At 40.2% G+C, this 18,505-nt stretch overlaps 1 protein-coding gene across 1 annotated transcript in view; it reads left to right on the top strand.

The window, feature by feature from the left end:
- KCNN2 (potassium calcium-activated channel subfamily N member 2) overlaps positions 1 to 18,505 on the top strand; it is a 99,085-nt gene that overhangs the window by 51,526 nt on the left and 29,054 nt on the right. The window contains exon 5 of the mRNA XM_089512392.1: positions 17,232 to 17,373. Within this exon, the coding sequence (XP_089368518.1) occupies positions 17,232 to 17,373 (142 nt within the window). The remainder of the gene's footprint in view (positions 1 to 17,231; positions 17,374 to 18,505) is intronic.

Here is an 18,505-nt window from a genome sequence, read left to right as displayed (position 1 = left end):
ATATGATCAGATAAACCACGTTCTTCACCTAAAGCCTGAACTAGTAGTTTTTATCCATCTGATCATTCTTTCAGTGTATGTAACAAAAAAAGGGGGGGGATGTTTGGAATGTAAAGAAGGAAGAAAAATAAATAAATTGGTGCAATTTGTAATTTTGGTTCATTGTTTGAAAGTACACTTTACTCTGAATTTGAGTTCAGTGAAAACAGCAGAAACAGCAACAGCAACAACAACAACAACAACTCAAGGATAGTACCCTCTTCTAAAGCTTTTTTACTTGGACATAAGCGTTTGTCCATTTCAGGTTACAACCAAAACCAGTCAGTCTGTGTATTTCTGCTAATTGCTTAAAAGGATTAAATAGGAAAGACAGTTCCAGAGCAGTATTCAGAAAATTCCAGAGATGATCTTCCTTTTTAAGGAAAAATAATTAGCAATAGCAATAGCAGTGACAAGTACATTTCTATACCACTTATCAGTGCACTTAAGCACTCCCTGAGGGTTTACAATGTGTAAGCTAATTGCCCCCAACAAGCTGACTACTCATTTTAGCAGCCTTGGAAAGATGCTAGCCTAGGTCGACCCTGAGTCCATGGCTGAAATTGAACTCACAACCTTATGGTTTCTGAGTGAGTGGCTGCAGTACAGGCATTTAACCACTGCACCGCCAATTCATTCTGTCTAGCAGCTTCCAGGAGATGGATTTGGAAACACATGGGAATGCCACTGAGTTCATTATGAGGAGACACTGATGGAGAAGCACCATAAATTGGTCCCTCTTACATAAGGTTATTTTAATATAATTATGGTGGTGAGAAAAGGGAGTTCATTTAAAGAGCTCCTCCAAGTTAGTACTACCTGATTATAAACTTGGTGGCAACCCTGCACACTGCTAAGATATTCTTGTAAGGATTCTCAGCTAGTGGGAATTTGCCCATTAGTCTCTTTCAATCACTGCCATACTAGTGAATAGGAGGAAATGGCAACCATCAATGCTATTCATTTATCTAATATAGAAAATCTATTTTGTGCTATTCTATAATTTATTAGAACTGTCACCTTAAAAATAAAAGTCTGCCATCAAATGTTTGTTTGACAGTGTTTTATGTTATGACAGTGTTAAGTGAGCACTAAAGGTTCCCCTCCCAGGTTTTATTACATCTGGTTCTAGTTAGATATAATTAGAATCCATGTTTGTTTGTTTTGCTGCACAAAAGAACTGCAGTGTGTTTAATGCACCCATATTCCCTTCTTCTTCTTCTTCTTCTTCTTCTTCTTCTTCTTCTTCTTCTTCTTCTTCTTCTTCTTCTTCTTCTTCCTCCTCCTCCTCCTCCTCCTCCTCCTCCTCTTCTTTATTGAGATAAGACATTTTCACTGTTGATTTTATAGTAACAACTTTCCTGTGGTTTTAGGGAACTGTGGAACTATAATTAATAGGAAAATGAGACTGAAAGTGTGATTTCAGATCCTGCGTTGTGTTTATTTTGAAATAAATACATTTTCCTGAGTTCAGATGTCCTGGGGAATTGTAGTCAGTTTAACAACAATAACCTTTCTGGATCTGGTTTTAAAAACAAAAGAAAACAATCTTGGATTGCACGAGTTGGATATTTTCTGACCCCAATAAGAATTAAGAAGTATTGAAGTTTAGAGGTAGCATTAGGATTATGTTCAGGTCAGGGTTACAGTTAGGACTTGCATTTCAGTTTAATGTTTACTTCTTGATTTCCTGATCCCAATGGGAATTTCTGGCCTGGTACAGACGAATGGAAAGCGCCGTCCTCAGGCCAAAGGGTTCGGGAGCACACAGCCATCATGGCGGCCTCCTGTCCACACGGGGCTGCTCTGATGACACAAGTGCCACTCAGCGTCCAGGCATAGCTGGCAGGAAGTGGTGTCATGGTGGCACCCTTTCCTGTTTGCGGCACCGCACAAAAAGAAGCCGCTCTAGGCAGCTTCTTTTTGACAGTGTGTTGGTGCTGCAGCATGTGGCTGCTGCAGCACTGACTCGGTGCAAAAATGGGTGGTGCGGAGCTGCCCGTCTGTCGAGCCACCCTGTGTCCCTGTCCCTCCACCCAGCCTGAGGCCAACCTACTGTCAACCAGTGTACATTACTTTTGCTCCTCTAAATCATAGCTCACTGAAAACTAACCTTTTTGTGGCAATATATTACACTGTCTGGGGCGGGGGGTGGGGGTGGGGTGGATATACCTTAATTGCAAAAAACAGTATAATTGTTGGGACAGTTTCCCCCATCAGGAGGCATCAAAGTGTGTATCAGGGGAAAAAAACATGGTAAATAGCTGAAACTTGAGCATGTTGTTTTCAGCTGTTCAGATGACAATGCCACAGAATATCTGTATTGCAGGTTTAGTGTGTGTGATACTGGGGGATTAAAATAGTCTGTCCTGGTGCATATGAGTTAAAATAAGAAGTGGGTGCTTCAGATTTGCTCTTTTCATACACAAAAGGGGAAGGGAGAGGCACATGAGCCTGACAAAACATAGCATATCCCATGACATCTGTACCATGGTCATTGTGTGACTTTACAATTTCTAGAATTGTGTTTCTTTGCAAGGAAGGGAATACCAAGAAGTGTGCAGTAAGCATATTAAGGGAAAGATATTGATCCTACAAACAGATATATAGGGTCTAAAGTTGATGATTCTTTGTGCATCAGTTTATTATACCAAAAATAACTGAAGATGCTGCTTTCTAAACTGATGCTCCTTTTTACCCCACCTTGGACTGAAAGGGTTAGCAGAATAATATGACATAAGAACAAACCTTGATGTGGATTCTCATTGTAAATCTTTCTAGTGTGATTTGAAAACTAGACTGCATTTTATGTTTCTGGATTATTTATCATAATTTATATATACCGTATATACTTGACTATAAGGCCCGTTCCACACGGGCCTTTGGGGCGCCCCTGTCACATTCTAGGGGTTGGCCGAGGACCTAGCATCCATACCGGCCTCACCCCTAGCATGTGACGGGGCGTAAAAATGGCCGCGCCCTATACACATGGGCGTGGCCATTTTTACGTGCCGGACGATTAGCATCTGCATGTAGCATCGTGAAAATGACGTGTCGAGTGCGCCATTGGCACCTCGTCGCGTCATTTCCGCGACGCAAGAAGAAGCGCCAGTTTGGAGCTTCTTTTTAGCTGCACCGGGAAGCCTCACGGTTTGGCCGCTGGGGCTTCTCAGCACAGCTAATGATGGCGCAGGCAGAGCGCCGCTTTTCAGCACTCTGTAACGTGTCTAAGTTGACCTTATAGATTTTGCCATGACCTGTGAATAAGTTGAGGGTAAAACTTGGAGGCTCCTTCAGTGTGTGTATGTGTGCACACAGCAAGAGGGACTCTAATTGAAGCTTTTTGCTTCAGCATTTCAACTTTGGTTTCACCCTTGCCTCTCCTGACAGCGGCAGACAGCATGAGAGAGAAGGGGACTGTGTTTGTTTGTTTAACAGCAATCAGTCACCCAGGACTCTTTTTGCTTGGCTCAAGAGAAAAAGAAACTCTCCCCAACACATGGGGAAATCTGAAAGAGCTGCTATCACATTACCATAATGACTTGTAAATAACTTCACCTGGGATTTTGGGCTCAATTTTTGGACATAAATTTTTAAATTTATAGACCAGTATGTATGGTAATGTCTACTGTGGCTTGAAGAATGCATTCATTATCTGTTGTTAATAGCCATCACTTATGGTGACCTGATGAATGAGAGACCTCCAAAGCACCCTATCATCCTCAGCCCTGCTCAGGTCCTGCAGACCCAAGATTGTGTCTTCCTTGATTGAGTCTATCCACGTGGGTTGTGGTTTTCCTCTTTTCCCACTGCCTTCTACCTTACCAAGTATTATTGTCTGTTTTTAGCGAGTAATGTCTTTTCATATGTCCAATCTCAGTTTAGTCACCTTGGCTTCTAGACAGTCTTGATTTGCTCCAGGATCCATTTATTTGTCTTTTTAGCAGGCCACAGCATCATAGAAGCCCTCTCCAGCACTACTCTTTTCCAAATGCATATAGTGTTCTTTTGTAATCCTCCCAGAAAATATCCCTACATAGGGTTGTCTAAAATGCTGTGGCAAGACTGCTGACCAGAGCTGGCTATAGGGGCCATATTTCTTCCTTTATGAAACACTTTCACTGACTAGTGGTTTATTTCTTGGCAGAATTCAAAGTGCTGGTTATGACCTATAAAGGAGTGCATGGCTTACATTCAGGCTATCTGAAAGCTTGCATGGCTCCACATAAGCTTGTCCAAGACATGATCTTCAAAGCAGCACTCCTCTCAGTCTCACCATCACCACAGGTGCATCAGATGAGTACATCGGAGAAACCTTGGTAGCTACTCCTAGAACTTCATCGCACCCATTTTTTTCAGCTTTAAGGGTACTGTTCTGTTGTGCCAAGCCGTCCTCCTTCAGTGCTGAGGCATGTGAAATGTTCTGATCGGAAGTCTTCCGACCGAGTAAAATGGCGCCCATCAGCACTGAAGGAGGACGGCTTGGCGCAACAGAATGGAATGGGGCCTTTGGGGGGATGCATTGATGTGGGGTAAAATCTGTTTCTGGCTGGTTGCGCCCACACATGAGCGTCCTCTTCCCGTACCCTTAATGCTGAAAAAAAAAGGGGTTCGATAAAGTCCCTAGTCTATAGAACTGCCTTCCAAGGGAGGCTTGGCCTGCCCTCTCTCAGCTGTCTTTTACTGGCAGGCAAAACCCTTCTTACTTAAATTCTTTCAGCCTTTAACTGGTTAATATAGAAGGATGTGCAAGAGATGTGCTATTTTTAATATATGTTTTAAATGTTTTTAACTTTTAAATCAAGGTTTTAATTGGATTGTTTAATACTCGTTAATTGTTTTAGCTAACATTTTAACCTACAGAGTGAGCTGCCTTTGGTCCTAGTCTGGGGGCAAAGCAGAATATAAAACAAATTAAGTGAAATCAAAATTTAAAAATTCAACAGGGATGTTCTTCAGGTTGTATTTTGTCATGATGGTTGGTTTAGTTTTCTTTAGCTTTACTGTCATTTATGATATTAGCAGTTCATGGCAGTCCCACAGTCTGCTCCTGGTCTCTATTATGTAATCTATTTGATTTCTATATTGGCCATAAGGTGATGTTCATGTATACCGTCACTTTTTGGGTTGCTTGAAGAATGCATTTTCAATAAACAATGTCATCAGTTAGCTTTGCAAAATTCAGTCAGTCACTTTCTTCATTTCTTTCTTCTAAGCCAAATTTTCCTACAGTTTATTATTCTATTTTGTTTGCTCCTTTTGCATTCCAATTATCTATGATTAAAAATGGCGGGATACAAACCAGGCAGTCTGCCACCGCCCTATTTCTCTGTGCGAGGGAGCCACAGCAGACAAACCACGCGGCTCCCTCGTGCAGCAAAAAGAACCCACAAAAAGAGGGTTCTTTTTGCAGCACTGTTGTGACATCGCAAGGCGCCAATGGCGCACTTGCAGCATCACAACCACGCCGGGATGTGCGGACACTAAGCGTCCATCACGTCAAAATGGCGGTGCCCATGTGTATAGGGCTCCGCCATTTTTACGCCCCTGTCACTTGCTGGGGTGAGGCCGGAATGGACACTGCGTCCTCAGCCAACCCCTATTACATACTGGGGGCGGAGCAAAGGCCCATCTAGATCGGGCCTATATGTCCTGTTTTGGTGTGTGATTAATTTCCTCCTGGACTCTAGCACAGAATCTTTCAATTTCTTCTATTCTGTCTTTGTAGTTGAAGCATAAACTTGCATTATGGTTATATTGATAGGTTTTCTGAAGTCTTATTGATACTGTTCAGCCAGACTTTGCATTATAACCTTTGACTGCTTTTGCCTCACTATTAATGCCATACCATTTCTAATTAGATTTTCATTCCCTGAGTAAAACACTGTGTAAATTATCTTACTCAAAATGTCCATCTCAGCTTGCTTACCAAAACTATTGCAATGTTTATACAGTGCGTCCTTTTTTTATGCAGGGGATCCGTTCCCCTCCCCCGTGTAAAAAACCCGCATATGCTCAAGCCCCATTGAAAATAATGGAGCTTGTGCATGGTGCAGTGCGCAACGGCGCAGCGGCGTTTGTGCACCATGGGTGCACACCCCATTACCCTTAATGGGACGCTCCCTGGCGGCTTTCAGGGTATGCTAAAAGCCGCGTATGACACGGGTGCACTGTACATTCTATTTTTTGTTTTACTATGTGTATCTTCTGATTGATTTATGTTTCTGCCATTCCATGTTCCTAAAATACGTGTTGTGCAGCTTCAGACTTTCTTTTCACCTCTGAGTACATCAACCGCTGAACAACTGGCTTGAGTCCAGTTGCATCATTAGCCAAGCTATTCATAGTTGCTCTCTGCGCTACCCCAGTAACTTCCTGAGTGGCTTCCAGCCTGGGAGTCTCATCTTCTGGCACTATCTCTTGTTTAATTTTGGATTGTCTCATCATTGGGTTTTCATAGTGAAAGACATCCAAAAGGGATTTACTGTGCCTCCTTTTGCGCAGTGCTAACAAGTGTTAGCTACAGCCACCGCTGTTGTCTCAATATCCTCTGATTCTCTGCCAGTGTCCCCCATCACTACTGTTGCTGCCCAGTAACTGTTTGCAAAAGCTTGTCTGACATGAGAGACCTTACTAGGATCCATTATATCCAGCATTAATTGTAAATCCTCATTGAATGAGATACTACATGGCATATATGTATCCCTTCCATTTGACTTTATCAGTTTATACTAAAAAAAGTTTCAGTTGTTTACATATTGGTATTCGTTGTTTCTGTTGTTTCACATGTTTTTTGTTTATGCCCTTGCATATAGGCTTATTGCATAGATTGATTCATGAGGCAAACAAGTCTTTGCCTGATTCAGGAGCAGGTGTGCCCCTTTGCTTCCATCACACATATAAGGCAACGCTGGACACAAATTCTCCCAATGGAGACCTAATCATTAGATTCACAGAATATTTCTTGCTCCCCAGTTTGGACATAGGGAAAATCAGATGGAGGTACTTACATCACATGTAACATTATTATTGTGGTGAAGGTGAAGTTCACACAGTTGCTTTTTACCATGCCAGCAAGTGTATTAAAGAGATCAGTGCAATACAGCTGGACATGAGTTATTTCTAAAAATCTAGGTTTAAAGCCCTTTCACAATGTCTTCAAAATAAGTATAATCCATGTGTTGTTCAGCAGGTTTTAGATCAGAGAATGATTCAAATTAGTTGTGCTTTAGCAATGATCATGGATTTCTTTTTTAAAGAAAAAAACACATAGAAAGTCTTTAGTAGATGGGGGGGGGGAGAGAAAAAAACACCCTTCTCTACCTATTATTTAAACTGGTGATGAAAAGACAGAAGCATTGTTATTTGGGGGTATGTCTAATAACTAGTTACTCTACTCAGTGTCAAATTGACAAGTTTCAGATGTAATGGGTTGTACAGTTTTCTCTATTATTAGTCTAACTGTATAATGTTTAATAGGGCTATGCTTTGCTTAGATCAGTATTGTTTTGCAGGATTTTTTAAATTAAAAAAAATCTGAAAATGTCTCTCCAAACTTTCTGTCTATTAATCCTCCCAGTAATTTGCTCTGCATTTTTTTAGGCAAGCAAAGTGTTAAGAGGTGAACTTTATTCATGAGATTATTATGTAGAGCAGGCTAAATTGAGACTATCAACTCTGCAAGAAGTTGAAGATAACCTGAGATGTAAAGTTAAAATTCTTCTTTTTTTAACTTTAACAAAATTAAAAATTGAATTAGTTAAGTGGCATTAAACTCAACATGAAACAGCTGCCATGGCAGAACTGATGGGTAGCAATTGTAATCTAATAACAGGCAGCTATTGTAACATGAAAATGGGAGATATCACTCACTACAGACACTCTTTTGTGCAAAAAAAAAAAAAATATGTTGGGAAGTATGTCTGCACGATGGGAGCATTGGGTGCAATATGTGCATAGGATACACAGTGGGAGCTATATTTGACAAAGGAATACTTGCAGCTGTAGTTTCTTCTGTGACTCTAAGGGTGTATCATCACTGCAGGAATAAAGCAGTTTGACCCCACTTTAATTGTCATGACTCAATACTATAGGCTTCTGGGATTTGTAGTTTTGTGATATATTTAAGCTTTAAAGAGCTCTCGTGCCTCATCAAACTACAGATCCCAGAATTCCATAGCATTGAGTCATAGAGGTTAAAGTGATGTCAAACTGCTTTATTTCTGCAGTTTAGCAGCAGCCTTAGAGATTAAAGCAAACTAGACCATTCATTGCCTTGGAAAACATAAACCACTAGGACTTTTATGAGAGATTCCATTCCAGCTGAAGTCAATGGCAAAATTCTCAGTATGGGATGACAAAGAGCAGAATCATTTTGCATTGCAGTTATAGCCTAAGAATTTAAGGCTTGCTCACATTTGTGGTTAGTATGAACATCTTTTGAGGCATAAATAATTATGTCTTGGATTCCTACCAATGCCCATTGTAATTCTTCTTTGTGAAAGATACATTGCCTGCTTTCTTAAGAAGTATCCCGAGAAGACATCAGCTTGACCTTTACTTTAAATTCATACCCTATTAAAATGATAGATACTTTTAATTGGATTGCTAATTGAAATTGTTTGTTATATTATCCCAAACATTCTCCTAATAAGAGTTGTAATTCTTCAGCATGTCAAGAAGAAACTTACAGCTTTATTGTATGATTTAGTTGCCTTGGGTCCTGTGCAAGGCAAAAGATGGCATAGAAATAAAAAAATAAAAATTTTTATAAAGAGTTGGAACAATTTAGTAGAAGTCAGGAAGGAACGGAAAGAGTAATTTTCATCTTAGACTCTTCCAAGCTAACTTGAAGTGCTGTTCCAGACAGTCAGAAACTCTCCTGAAAGTGTATGGACTAGGGTGATCGCTTAGTAGACCTGATAAGAAAAGAAGACATGTGCCACCAAAAATGATGGCAACAGAGGACATAGAATTGCACGTGCTGTTTTATAATTATAGATACCAATGCAAAATTAGAAGTTATTTGAATTAATTAAACAAAATCACAGTACATCTTACCCAGGTAAGATGACTGTGACCATGTGACCTGAGTCTGCCATCAAGGTCTAACTCCTGATGGGTTATTTCAGGGATTCCGATTTTTGTCTGGATGGTGGTTTAAACCAGACTGGACTGGACAGCCATCCTAACAGAGGGCTTCTTCAAAAAGAAGGCTGTCCCTTTGCAGTCCTGCAAATAGAGGGTTGTGGTTTGTAAAAGAGGATGCATGACCAGCCTAGAGAATGCTGTTACTCTGAGTTGCAAGGTAAAGCAAGAATCAGATATCTCCCCCCCCCCCTCCCACTTCACCACCACATTTCCACTGGATGTTGGGTCCTCAGAAATGGAAGAAATAAAGAAGAGGAGACAATGAATTTGATTCTCCATTTTAATATAGGCAAGTCGAATATATATTTGTAAACAAGCAGAACACTTTTCCAAAGTCATTCAGTCAGTCAGTCACTCAACCTTTATTAGGCATAGAAAAAACATATGTTTACAATAAATTACAATAAAATTTAAAATAAAAATTTACAATAAAATTTACAGAAACTTCAGGGTCGTTGTTCATATTTGAGCCATAGTCTTGTTGCCTCTACTAGAAAATTGGCCATTAGCCTGGTTATATATGGGTTTCGATCTTCTAATAGAAATTCCACTGTTAACCCATTTAAAGAGATATTCATTTCCACTAACCTTCTTAACAATTTTTCCCTCGGAGTTATATACAGTGGACAAAGCAATACAATGTGATGAAGAACGTCTGGAGCTTGATCACAGTGACATACATGATTCAAAAATGGGGTCTGCTGATATCTACCCCTTGTCACATTTGATGGATGTACATTCCAAAGTTTATAATACCAAAGTTTATCTGATCAGAAAATCTACAAAAATGCATACCATAGGGGAAAGTGAATACAGAAATGTGTATCATGGAAAGTATGTACCAAAAAGCATATATTAGAGGGAAATTTTTCCTAAAATGTATTTACATATGATCCCTTGAAACAGTACAAAAAATGCATGAAATATTTATGCATATAATAATAATAATAATAATAATAATAATAATAATCTATTTATATCCCGCCCAATCACGAATAATCCAATGGGTTACAACAATAAAGAAAATACATAGCAAATAACAATAACAATAAATAAAATAGCAAATCACAATGGCAATAAATAGCAAAAAGAATAAATAGCAAATAACAACAGCAATAAAAATAACAATGAAAAATGGATAAGAATTAACATAGCAAATCAGTAAACTACAAAATTAATCCCCAAAATACATAGCAAATAACAATGGCAATAAAAATAACATAAAACACATATGGCCTTTTCCTAAGAATAGTTTCTTTTTAAAAATCACAGACTTCAGAAACAGGATGGAAAAAAGGGGTTGGGGAGGGATTACTTAAGTGTCTCTACTACCAGGCAGATGGGTTTTGGAGTCCTAGTTGGCATCAAGGCCAAGCATTAACATTAGTGTGAAAGAGTTAAGTTATATGAGTGACCTTGTTGGATACTTTCTGCTTTAGCTTGCAGTTTGAGGCTGTGACTAGATGTGAATGCTGAAAATGGTCAGAGTAGATAACTTTTCTATGGGGGAATACTGACAGCCCAAAAGGGGCGGCTTAGAGCCGCCCCTTTTAGGATGGATTGAGGCCATGGAAAAGAGATGCCCGACCCCAATCTAGCCATCTTCTTCCCCAAAAAAGAGCAGATAAGATCCACTCTTTTTTGGGGCATAAAAAAGCCGCCCCTTTTCCCAAAGAGCCAGCTTTTCCTCTGGAAGAGCTAGCTCTAAGGAAAGTGGTGTCTAAGCGCCACACCCTCAAGCGAGAGAGAAGCCAGCTGGCATGTGATTGTTGGTCTGCTTGGGGGCAAGGTGTGTGTAAACGCCATGCCCCCGAGCAGGCTCAAACGGGCCATCTGGACAGAAAGAGCCTGGATGTTAAGGGAAGGGTTTTTTTTCTTCCTGTTTTTAAGGAGCTGACATGTTACCTGGATTTTAGAGCTGCGTCCCTACCTGGGCCGGGGGGACCTTGAAACTGTTGTACATGCTTTGGTAACCTCTCGATTGGACTTCTGCAATGCGCTCTACATGGGGCAACCCTTGTACCACACTCGGAAGCTACAACTGGTTCAAAACATGGCAGCCAGATTGGTCGCTGGTAGATCCAGGGCAGACCATATAACACCTATTTTAAAAGATCTTCACTGGCTGCCTATTCGCTTCCGAGCCCAATACAAGGTGTTGGTGTTGACCTATAAAGCCCTAAATGGCTTGGGTCCAGGGTACTTGGAGGACCGCCTCTCCCCATATAGTCCGCCTCGCACACTCAGAACATCTGGGGCCAACCTGTTGGAGGTCCCTAAGTCTCGCTTTGTAATGACCTCACAGAGGGCCTTTACTATCTTTGCCCCCACTTTGTGGAACAAGCTCCCTGTACAGCTTCGTTCCTCTGCATCGTTACTTTCTTTTAAAAAAGATTTAAAAACACACTTATTTCGGCTGGCATTCCCACTTCAGTAATCCTGTTATCTTTTGCCCCAACTACCTTAAAGTTGTTGCCTTATCTTTGCCCTGATATTTTGATTGTTTGCTTCCCGTCCCTACTCCTCTGATGATGTTTTAATTTTTATATGTAATATTTTAACTTGTATTTTATTGTCTTCTTATCTGTAAGCCGCCTTGATCACATTGTGGAAAGGCGGGGTAGAAATAAAGATTATTATTATTATTATTATTATTATTATTATTATTATTATTATTATTCCTAGTCTCCCAGAACCTACATGACCAGAGAAACTAGTGGCTGACTTGAAAACTAACTGTTTGAATCAAAAAATCTTTTGGAGCCTTAATAATTTACAACAATAATAATAATAATAATAATAATTTATTTACTTATTTATATTCTGCCTCAAATAAGAAAAATAATAAAAAGAGGGGGATGCAATTGGTTCTGGACATTATCAATCAGGGAAGGCCTGCTGGAAGAGAAAGGTTTTTGTCGCCTTTTTAAAAGCCTCGAGTGAGGATAATTGGTGAATCTCTTCCGGCAGGTCATTCCAAGTTTTTGGAGCAGTGACAGAGAATGACCTCCGGGAGGTCACCGCCAGTCTGGTCTTTCTAGATTGTAAGAGGTTTTTCCCAGAGGATCGGAGTGTGCGGGAAGGATTGTATGGGAGGAGGCGTTCCTTCAAGTAGACTGGACCCAGGCCATGTAGGGTTTTATAGGTGATAACCAACACCTTGTACTGTACCCGGAAGCTAATAGGCAGCCAATGTAGTGATTTTAAAATAGGTGTAATATGGTCAAACTTGGATTTTCCGTCAACCAGTCTGGCTGCCATGTTTTGTATCAGTTGGAGTTTCTGGACGTGGCACAAAGGTTGCCCCATGTAGAGCACATTGCAGAAATTGAGTCGAGAGGTTACTAGAGCATGTACAACCATTTCTAGGTCCCGCTGCTCCAAGTAGGGGCGCAACTGGCGTATCAGCCGAAGCTGATAACAGGCACTCCTGGCTGTCGCATCAATCTGAGAAGACAGTTGAAGTGACAAATCCAGGAGCACCCCCAAGCTGCAGACGCAGTTTTTCAGGGGAAGTGTGACCCCATCTAGAACTGGCGAACTTATCTCCATACCAGGATTGGGGTTACCTATCATGAGTACCTCTGTTTTATTTGGATTCAGCTTAAGTCTATTTTCCCTCATCCAATCCATTACTGACTTCAGGGGGGAGATGCCCTCCTTGGTCACTGAAACAGTCCAAGACATAGATAAATAAATTTGGGTGTCATCAGCGTACTGCTAACACCCCACCCCATGTCTCTGGTTGATCTCACCCAGCGGCTTCATGTAAATGTTAAACAGCATGGGGGACAGAATGGCGCCCTGAGGGATGCCAGATGTCAGCTCTCTCATAGAGGAGCAACTGTCCCCCAGCATCACCATCTGGAATCTGCCCGAGAGGTAGGAACGTAGCCACTGCAAGGCAGAGCCAGCGATTCCCAACTCTCTCAGGCGTTCCAGAAGGATACCATGGTCTATGGTATTGAAGGCCGCTGAGATGTCCAAGAACACCAACAGGGCCACACTTCCCCTGTCGATGCACAGACGGAGATCATCGACCAAGGCGACCAGGGCAGTCTCCAGTCCGTATCCCGACCTGAAGCCAATTTGAAATGGATTGAGATAATCGGTGTTATCCAAGACTGCTTGGAGCTGGTTTGCAACCGCTCTCTCAATCACCTTACCCAAAAAGAGAAGACGAGATACTGTCCGATAATTGTTTTTGTCCAGGGGATCAAGGGAAGATTTCTTTAGAATGGGTTTCACCACTGCTAATTTCAGACTCGATGGAAAACAACCTTCCCTGAGGGAGGCATTGATTATGGATTGTAGCAACTTCACAGTTGCCTCACCTCCCTGGATGGCCAGCCAAGAAGGACAGGGACGGAGAAGGCAGGTGATCTTTTTTACCTTACCAAGCAGCTTGTCTACGTCATCAGTACTCATAGACTGAAACTGATCCAAGATAAGCTCATTAACGGAGTCACTAGACACCTCTCTTGTTGACTTTCTACTAATGCCGGCGTCTAAGTTGGCCCTTATCTGAGAGATTTTATCTGCAAAGTGATCGTTAAAGGCGTCACAGCAGGCTCTCGTAGATTGAAAAAGGGGATTCAAGGTGGAATGAGTTTGAGTCAACTTCTTAACCACCTTGAATAGCTCTGCTGGACGGGACTTTGCAGACGCAATAGATACAGAGTAGAAGGACTTCTTCGCTGCAGCTATTGCCACTTGATAGGCTTTGAGAAAAGTCCTATGACATGTCTTGTCAGATAAATGTCGAGTCTTCCACCAGCAACGCTCTAGTCGTTGTCCAGCCTGCTTCATCCTTCTGAGATCTTCAGTATACCAAGGATTTCGATTCGGAGTGGGCTGGAAAGGACGCTTGGGAGCGATTGCATCGATAGCCTTGGAAAGATCTTTATTCCAGGTGGTCACTAAGGTTTCGACAGAGTCGCCGATGTTGCCTTCCATTAAACCCTCTAGGGCTTCTTGGAACCTTTTGGGTTCCATCAGCCTTCGAGGGCGGACTGTTCTAATAGGTCCACCACCCCCGAGGAGATTGGGGATAGTCTCCTTCAGTCCAACCTTGACCAGGAAATGATCCGTCCATGACAGAGCGGAGGTGGAAATCATTTCCGCCCATGGATATTCCTAATCTGTACAAAAGACTGCATTGAGGGTATGACCTGCACATTGTGTTGGCCCAGAGACTATCTGGGATAGGCCCATGTTAGTCATGGCAAATATGAACTCCTGAGCTGCGCCAGTGAGATCAAAAGAACTGGTCTTGAGGGGGATGTTGAAGTCCCCCAGAACAAGAAGCCTGAGGGTCTCCAACACCAGCTCCGAGACCAGTTGTGTCAGCTCGGCCTTATTAGAACTTACTAGAACTGAATAAAGCTAGGTAAAAATGGAAAATTAAAAATAAGAGTGTGCAAGATCAAGTTCAGTGTTCTAATTTAAGCCTTTTAAAATCTTTTTGTTGTGTTTTTAAAAAAATTAATTACAGTCTGTATTCATTGATTCTGCATGCATGGATTCATCCACAGCTTAAAAATCCCCCCAAAAAATTCCCAAAACCAATCCGTGATTTTATCATAATGTGGCTTGAGCATCTGCACATTTTGATATCAGTGGGAGGTGCTGGAAAAAAGTACCAGCAAATACCAAGGATCTGGTGTATTATGCTTAGGTTTATATCCATATAAACCTCAGGTGTCAATTAGCATTAGGCACATATACATTGTCACATAACCTGACAATTAATTTTTTATCCTAGCAATCAATTGTTAGCACCTGTAGTAATAATTACTTATGGGTTGCATAGTGTGACTAATGTCAGCACAAATCTCATAATCTAAGACATAGCTTTGAGAATCAACTCCACAGCTTAAAGATGTGCACATTTTCCTGCCTAAATTGGTGATTAAACTTGGTTATGATGCATTAGAATTACAGAAAGTACAGTATTTGACAGATACAATTGGATTAACGGCCAATTATTTGTGGGAATCAGTTACAACAGTGCCATTTTTGCTGACCCAGTCCTATTTATTTTTAATACTGTATATACTTGACTATAAATTGACCTCATGTATAAGTCAAGGGCAGGTTTTGAGGCCAAAATTATGGATTTTGACATGACCCATTGAGAAGTTGAGGTAAAATGTAGGGACATGTAACACAAGGTGTAAAGCTGTCAGCCCAGGTAGATGCGATGGTCAGGAGTGCTTACTATCAGCTTCGGCTGATACACCAGCTGTGCCCCTTCCTAGATCTGGAGGACCTAAAGATAGTGGTGTGCGCACTGGTAACCTCAAGGCTGGACTTCTGCAATGTGCTTTACATTGGTCTACCTTTGTGCCAAGTTCAGAAACTTCAGTTGATTCAAATTATGGCAGCCAGATTGGTTATAGGAACATTCAGGAGTGAACATATTACACCCATACTCCAGTCACTGGTTGCCAATTAGTTTCTGGGCAAAGTACAAAGTGTTGGTTTTGACCTTTAAAGGCCTACATGGTGTGGGTCCAGGTTATCTACAGGATCGCCTTCTCCCATACAGTCTACCCCGAATCCTGAAGTCCTCTGGAGGGCAGTTGCTACAGCCTGCAAGAATCGGACTGGAAGCCGTTACCCAGAGGAAAGACTGTGGAATGACCAGTCGGAAGAGATCTGACAACTAAACCATTTGAAGACCTATCTCTTCCAGCAGGCCTATAAAGGCAGTTTTTAATCATGATGATGATGATGATGATGATGATGATGATGATGATGATGATAGCAAAGGGAAACAATGCCAAAGAACTTACAAAATCCCAGCAGGCATAACTGTGCTCATTGTAAAGGCTGGGAGAATGGAGAGGATAAATCATGGCTGTGCAATGTGTGTAGTTTTACTGGAGGAACATGGAATTACTAATTTAGTTAATTAAATGCAGCTAAATCCCAACCACATAGCATAATTAGTGAGTTGTCTTGTGGTGGAAAACTGAGAAAAGATTTAATCATAGCCATGAAGTAATGTGTTATGATATACATACAGGGATATACAGAGTTTAAGTGGGAAAGTCATCTGAAGGATACTGATAATTAAGATATTTCTTGTCTTGGGCAAAAAGCCTCCAAAGCTGCTTCCAGTCATTCTGCAGTTAAGGAGTGCTCTAGTGTTTCCTCATTAATTTTGGTTCTTTTGGGGGGGGATGTTTATGACGTTGACATTGTCTGGTTTGTGTATGTTAACACCAATCATAGCTGTATACAGATGTTCTTTGTTAACTTCCTCAATAAGTCAGCATTTTGTATTCTACAAGATTTTTTAAAAATGTATTCTATTTAACACTTGCTACTATTACGTTGTATGTTAACTTTTCTGAAAGAGCTACAGTCCACTTTCTATTCAGCCACTTTATACTGAGAGATCGTCTAATATTTTCTATGATTTGACTATTTCTAATCTTGCAGCACTTAACATAAGTGTTAAGTGTGAACAATTTAGAATACATTTTCTTTGATATGAGCTGGTATTGATATATAGGGAGGCATTTCCTAGATTGAGTCCTGTTGTTTTTCCAGTATTTGTATCCACAAACCTGACTCACAAACAGGTCTCATCCCTTTAGATTTGCCAAATCCCTATCTTGTAGGTTTTGGTATCATAAAACAGGTTATTTTGTTTATGCCATTATTATAATATGTTTGAAATATAGTTAGAGTTCTTGGTTGGTGGGAGCAGGAATCAGCATTTTTGTAAATAACAAAATAAGCTTTACATTTGCAAGCAGATGTACATACTTCTCCACACTACAGTAAGCTAAATTGTGTCTTAATCCATTTAAATCAATCAATTTCAATAGGACTGCTCTATGTAGAAATGGAAATACAGCCCAATTCTTCATGCCTTTATTTGTGAACTGGGGCCAAAGGACCAAAAGAGCTCACTGTGTATTTCAACTAATAAAAATATTCATGACAAAGACTGAATATTTTCTAGAAATGTTTTTTAAAGCAAAAAAGCTGTACTGAACAATTTATGGTAAGGAAATTTTGTTTTTCAGGTACCATGATCAACAGGATGTTACTAGCAACTTCCTTGGAGCAATGTGGTTGATTTCAATAACTTTTCTCTCCATTGGATATGGGGATATGGTACCTAATACATATTGTGGGAAAGGCGTTTGCTTGCTTACTGGAATAATGGTGAGTACTTTCATATTAATTTTCATATTTCTAATATATTTGTTTAGATCTTTTGAATATCTGAATATCAACAATGGTTGTAAAACTAGTTAGTATATAACTGAAATTTCAACCAGTTGCATACATGCAGAAGGCACTATATGCAATATAAGACTGCAATCCTACTATACATACCTTTAACTGGTAGTACATCCCATTGAACTCAGTAAATTTCTGGGTAAACATATACAGGTAGGTATGGTAAAAGCTCCTAAAAGGTAAACGCTGGATTTTATGTCCCATTTTTGAGAAAAGATATACAAAATGTAGGTGGAATTAAACTGATGGTCATTCTGAGCATCAGATATCTCACCTGCCAGCCATATTGCATATTGGGTCTTTTATTTTAGTTTTGTTTGGAGGCATATGTTATCTACCCAATACCATGTCAGACCTATAGCTGCTACATTAGTTGTCTTCTAAATTTGATTGAACTTGCATTTATAATCCTATCATAGCAGTATGTCACTGAACAACTTCATAGTAAAACATTTGTTATTATGATACAGTACTGTGTGAAATGGCAGAAAAAAGCCAAGTGCAGTAATAGGAAAGAAGCTGAAATAAACGCAAATATAATAATAAAATTATAGCAAAGAAAGGAAAAGAACTTTATATTAAGAAGGACTTGATGATGGTAAGAGCTCTTTGACAGTGGAATAGATTATCTTGAAAAGTGGCCATTACAGATAGTTAAAATAGAAGTTAGATGGCCACTTGTCATGTGCACTTTAGATGTCAATCTTTTTGACAGATGTTGGACTAGGTGGCTCTTGGCTTCACTTTGAACATTATGTTCCTATCATTTTGTGATTCTATAATTGTCATACCATAAAAACACACACACATATGACAAAGCCAAGTAGAAATATCTCTGGCCACTATTGTATTTTACACAAACACATCATTTGTGAACAAGGCTTTTCTATTTTGCTCAGAATACAATTTTTTGGTGTGAATACATGTTTTGCAGAAAAATAATGGATTTTGCACACACACACATACATATTTTTTTTACAAATAATTGCAAAAAAAAAATCAGTGAAAATGTACAAAAATGTAATTTCATTCATCAGGAAGAAATCTATTAAAA

The sequence above is a fragment of the Sceloporus occidentalis genome, unplaced genomic scaffold (assembly GCF_023333645.1).
Source record: "Sceloporus occidentalis isolate IW3139 unplaced genomic scaffold, rSceOcc1.0.p SCAF_1, whole genome shotgun sequence".
Lineage (NCBI taxonomy): Eukaryota > Metazoa > Chordata > Lepidosauria > Squamata > Phrynosomatidae > Sceloporus > Sceloporus occidentalis.
The sequence above is the reverse complement of the archived record's forward strand: the minus strand, read 5'-3'. Positions and strand labels throughout refer to the sequence as shown.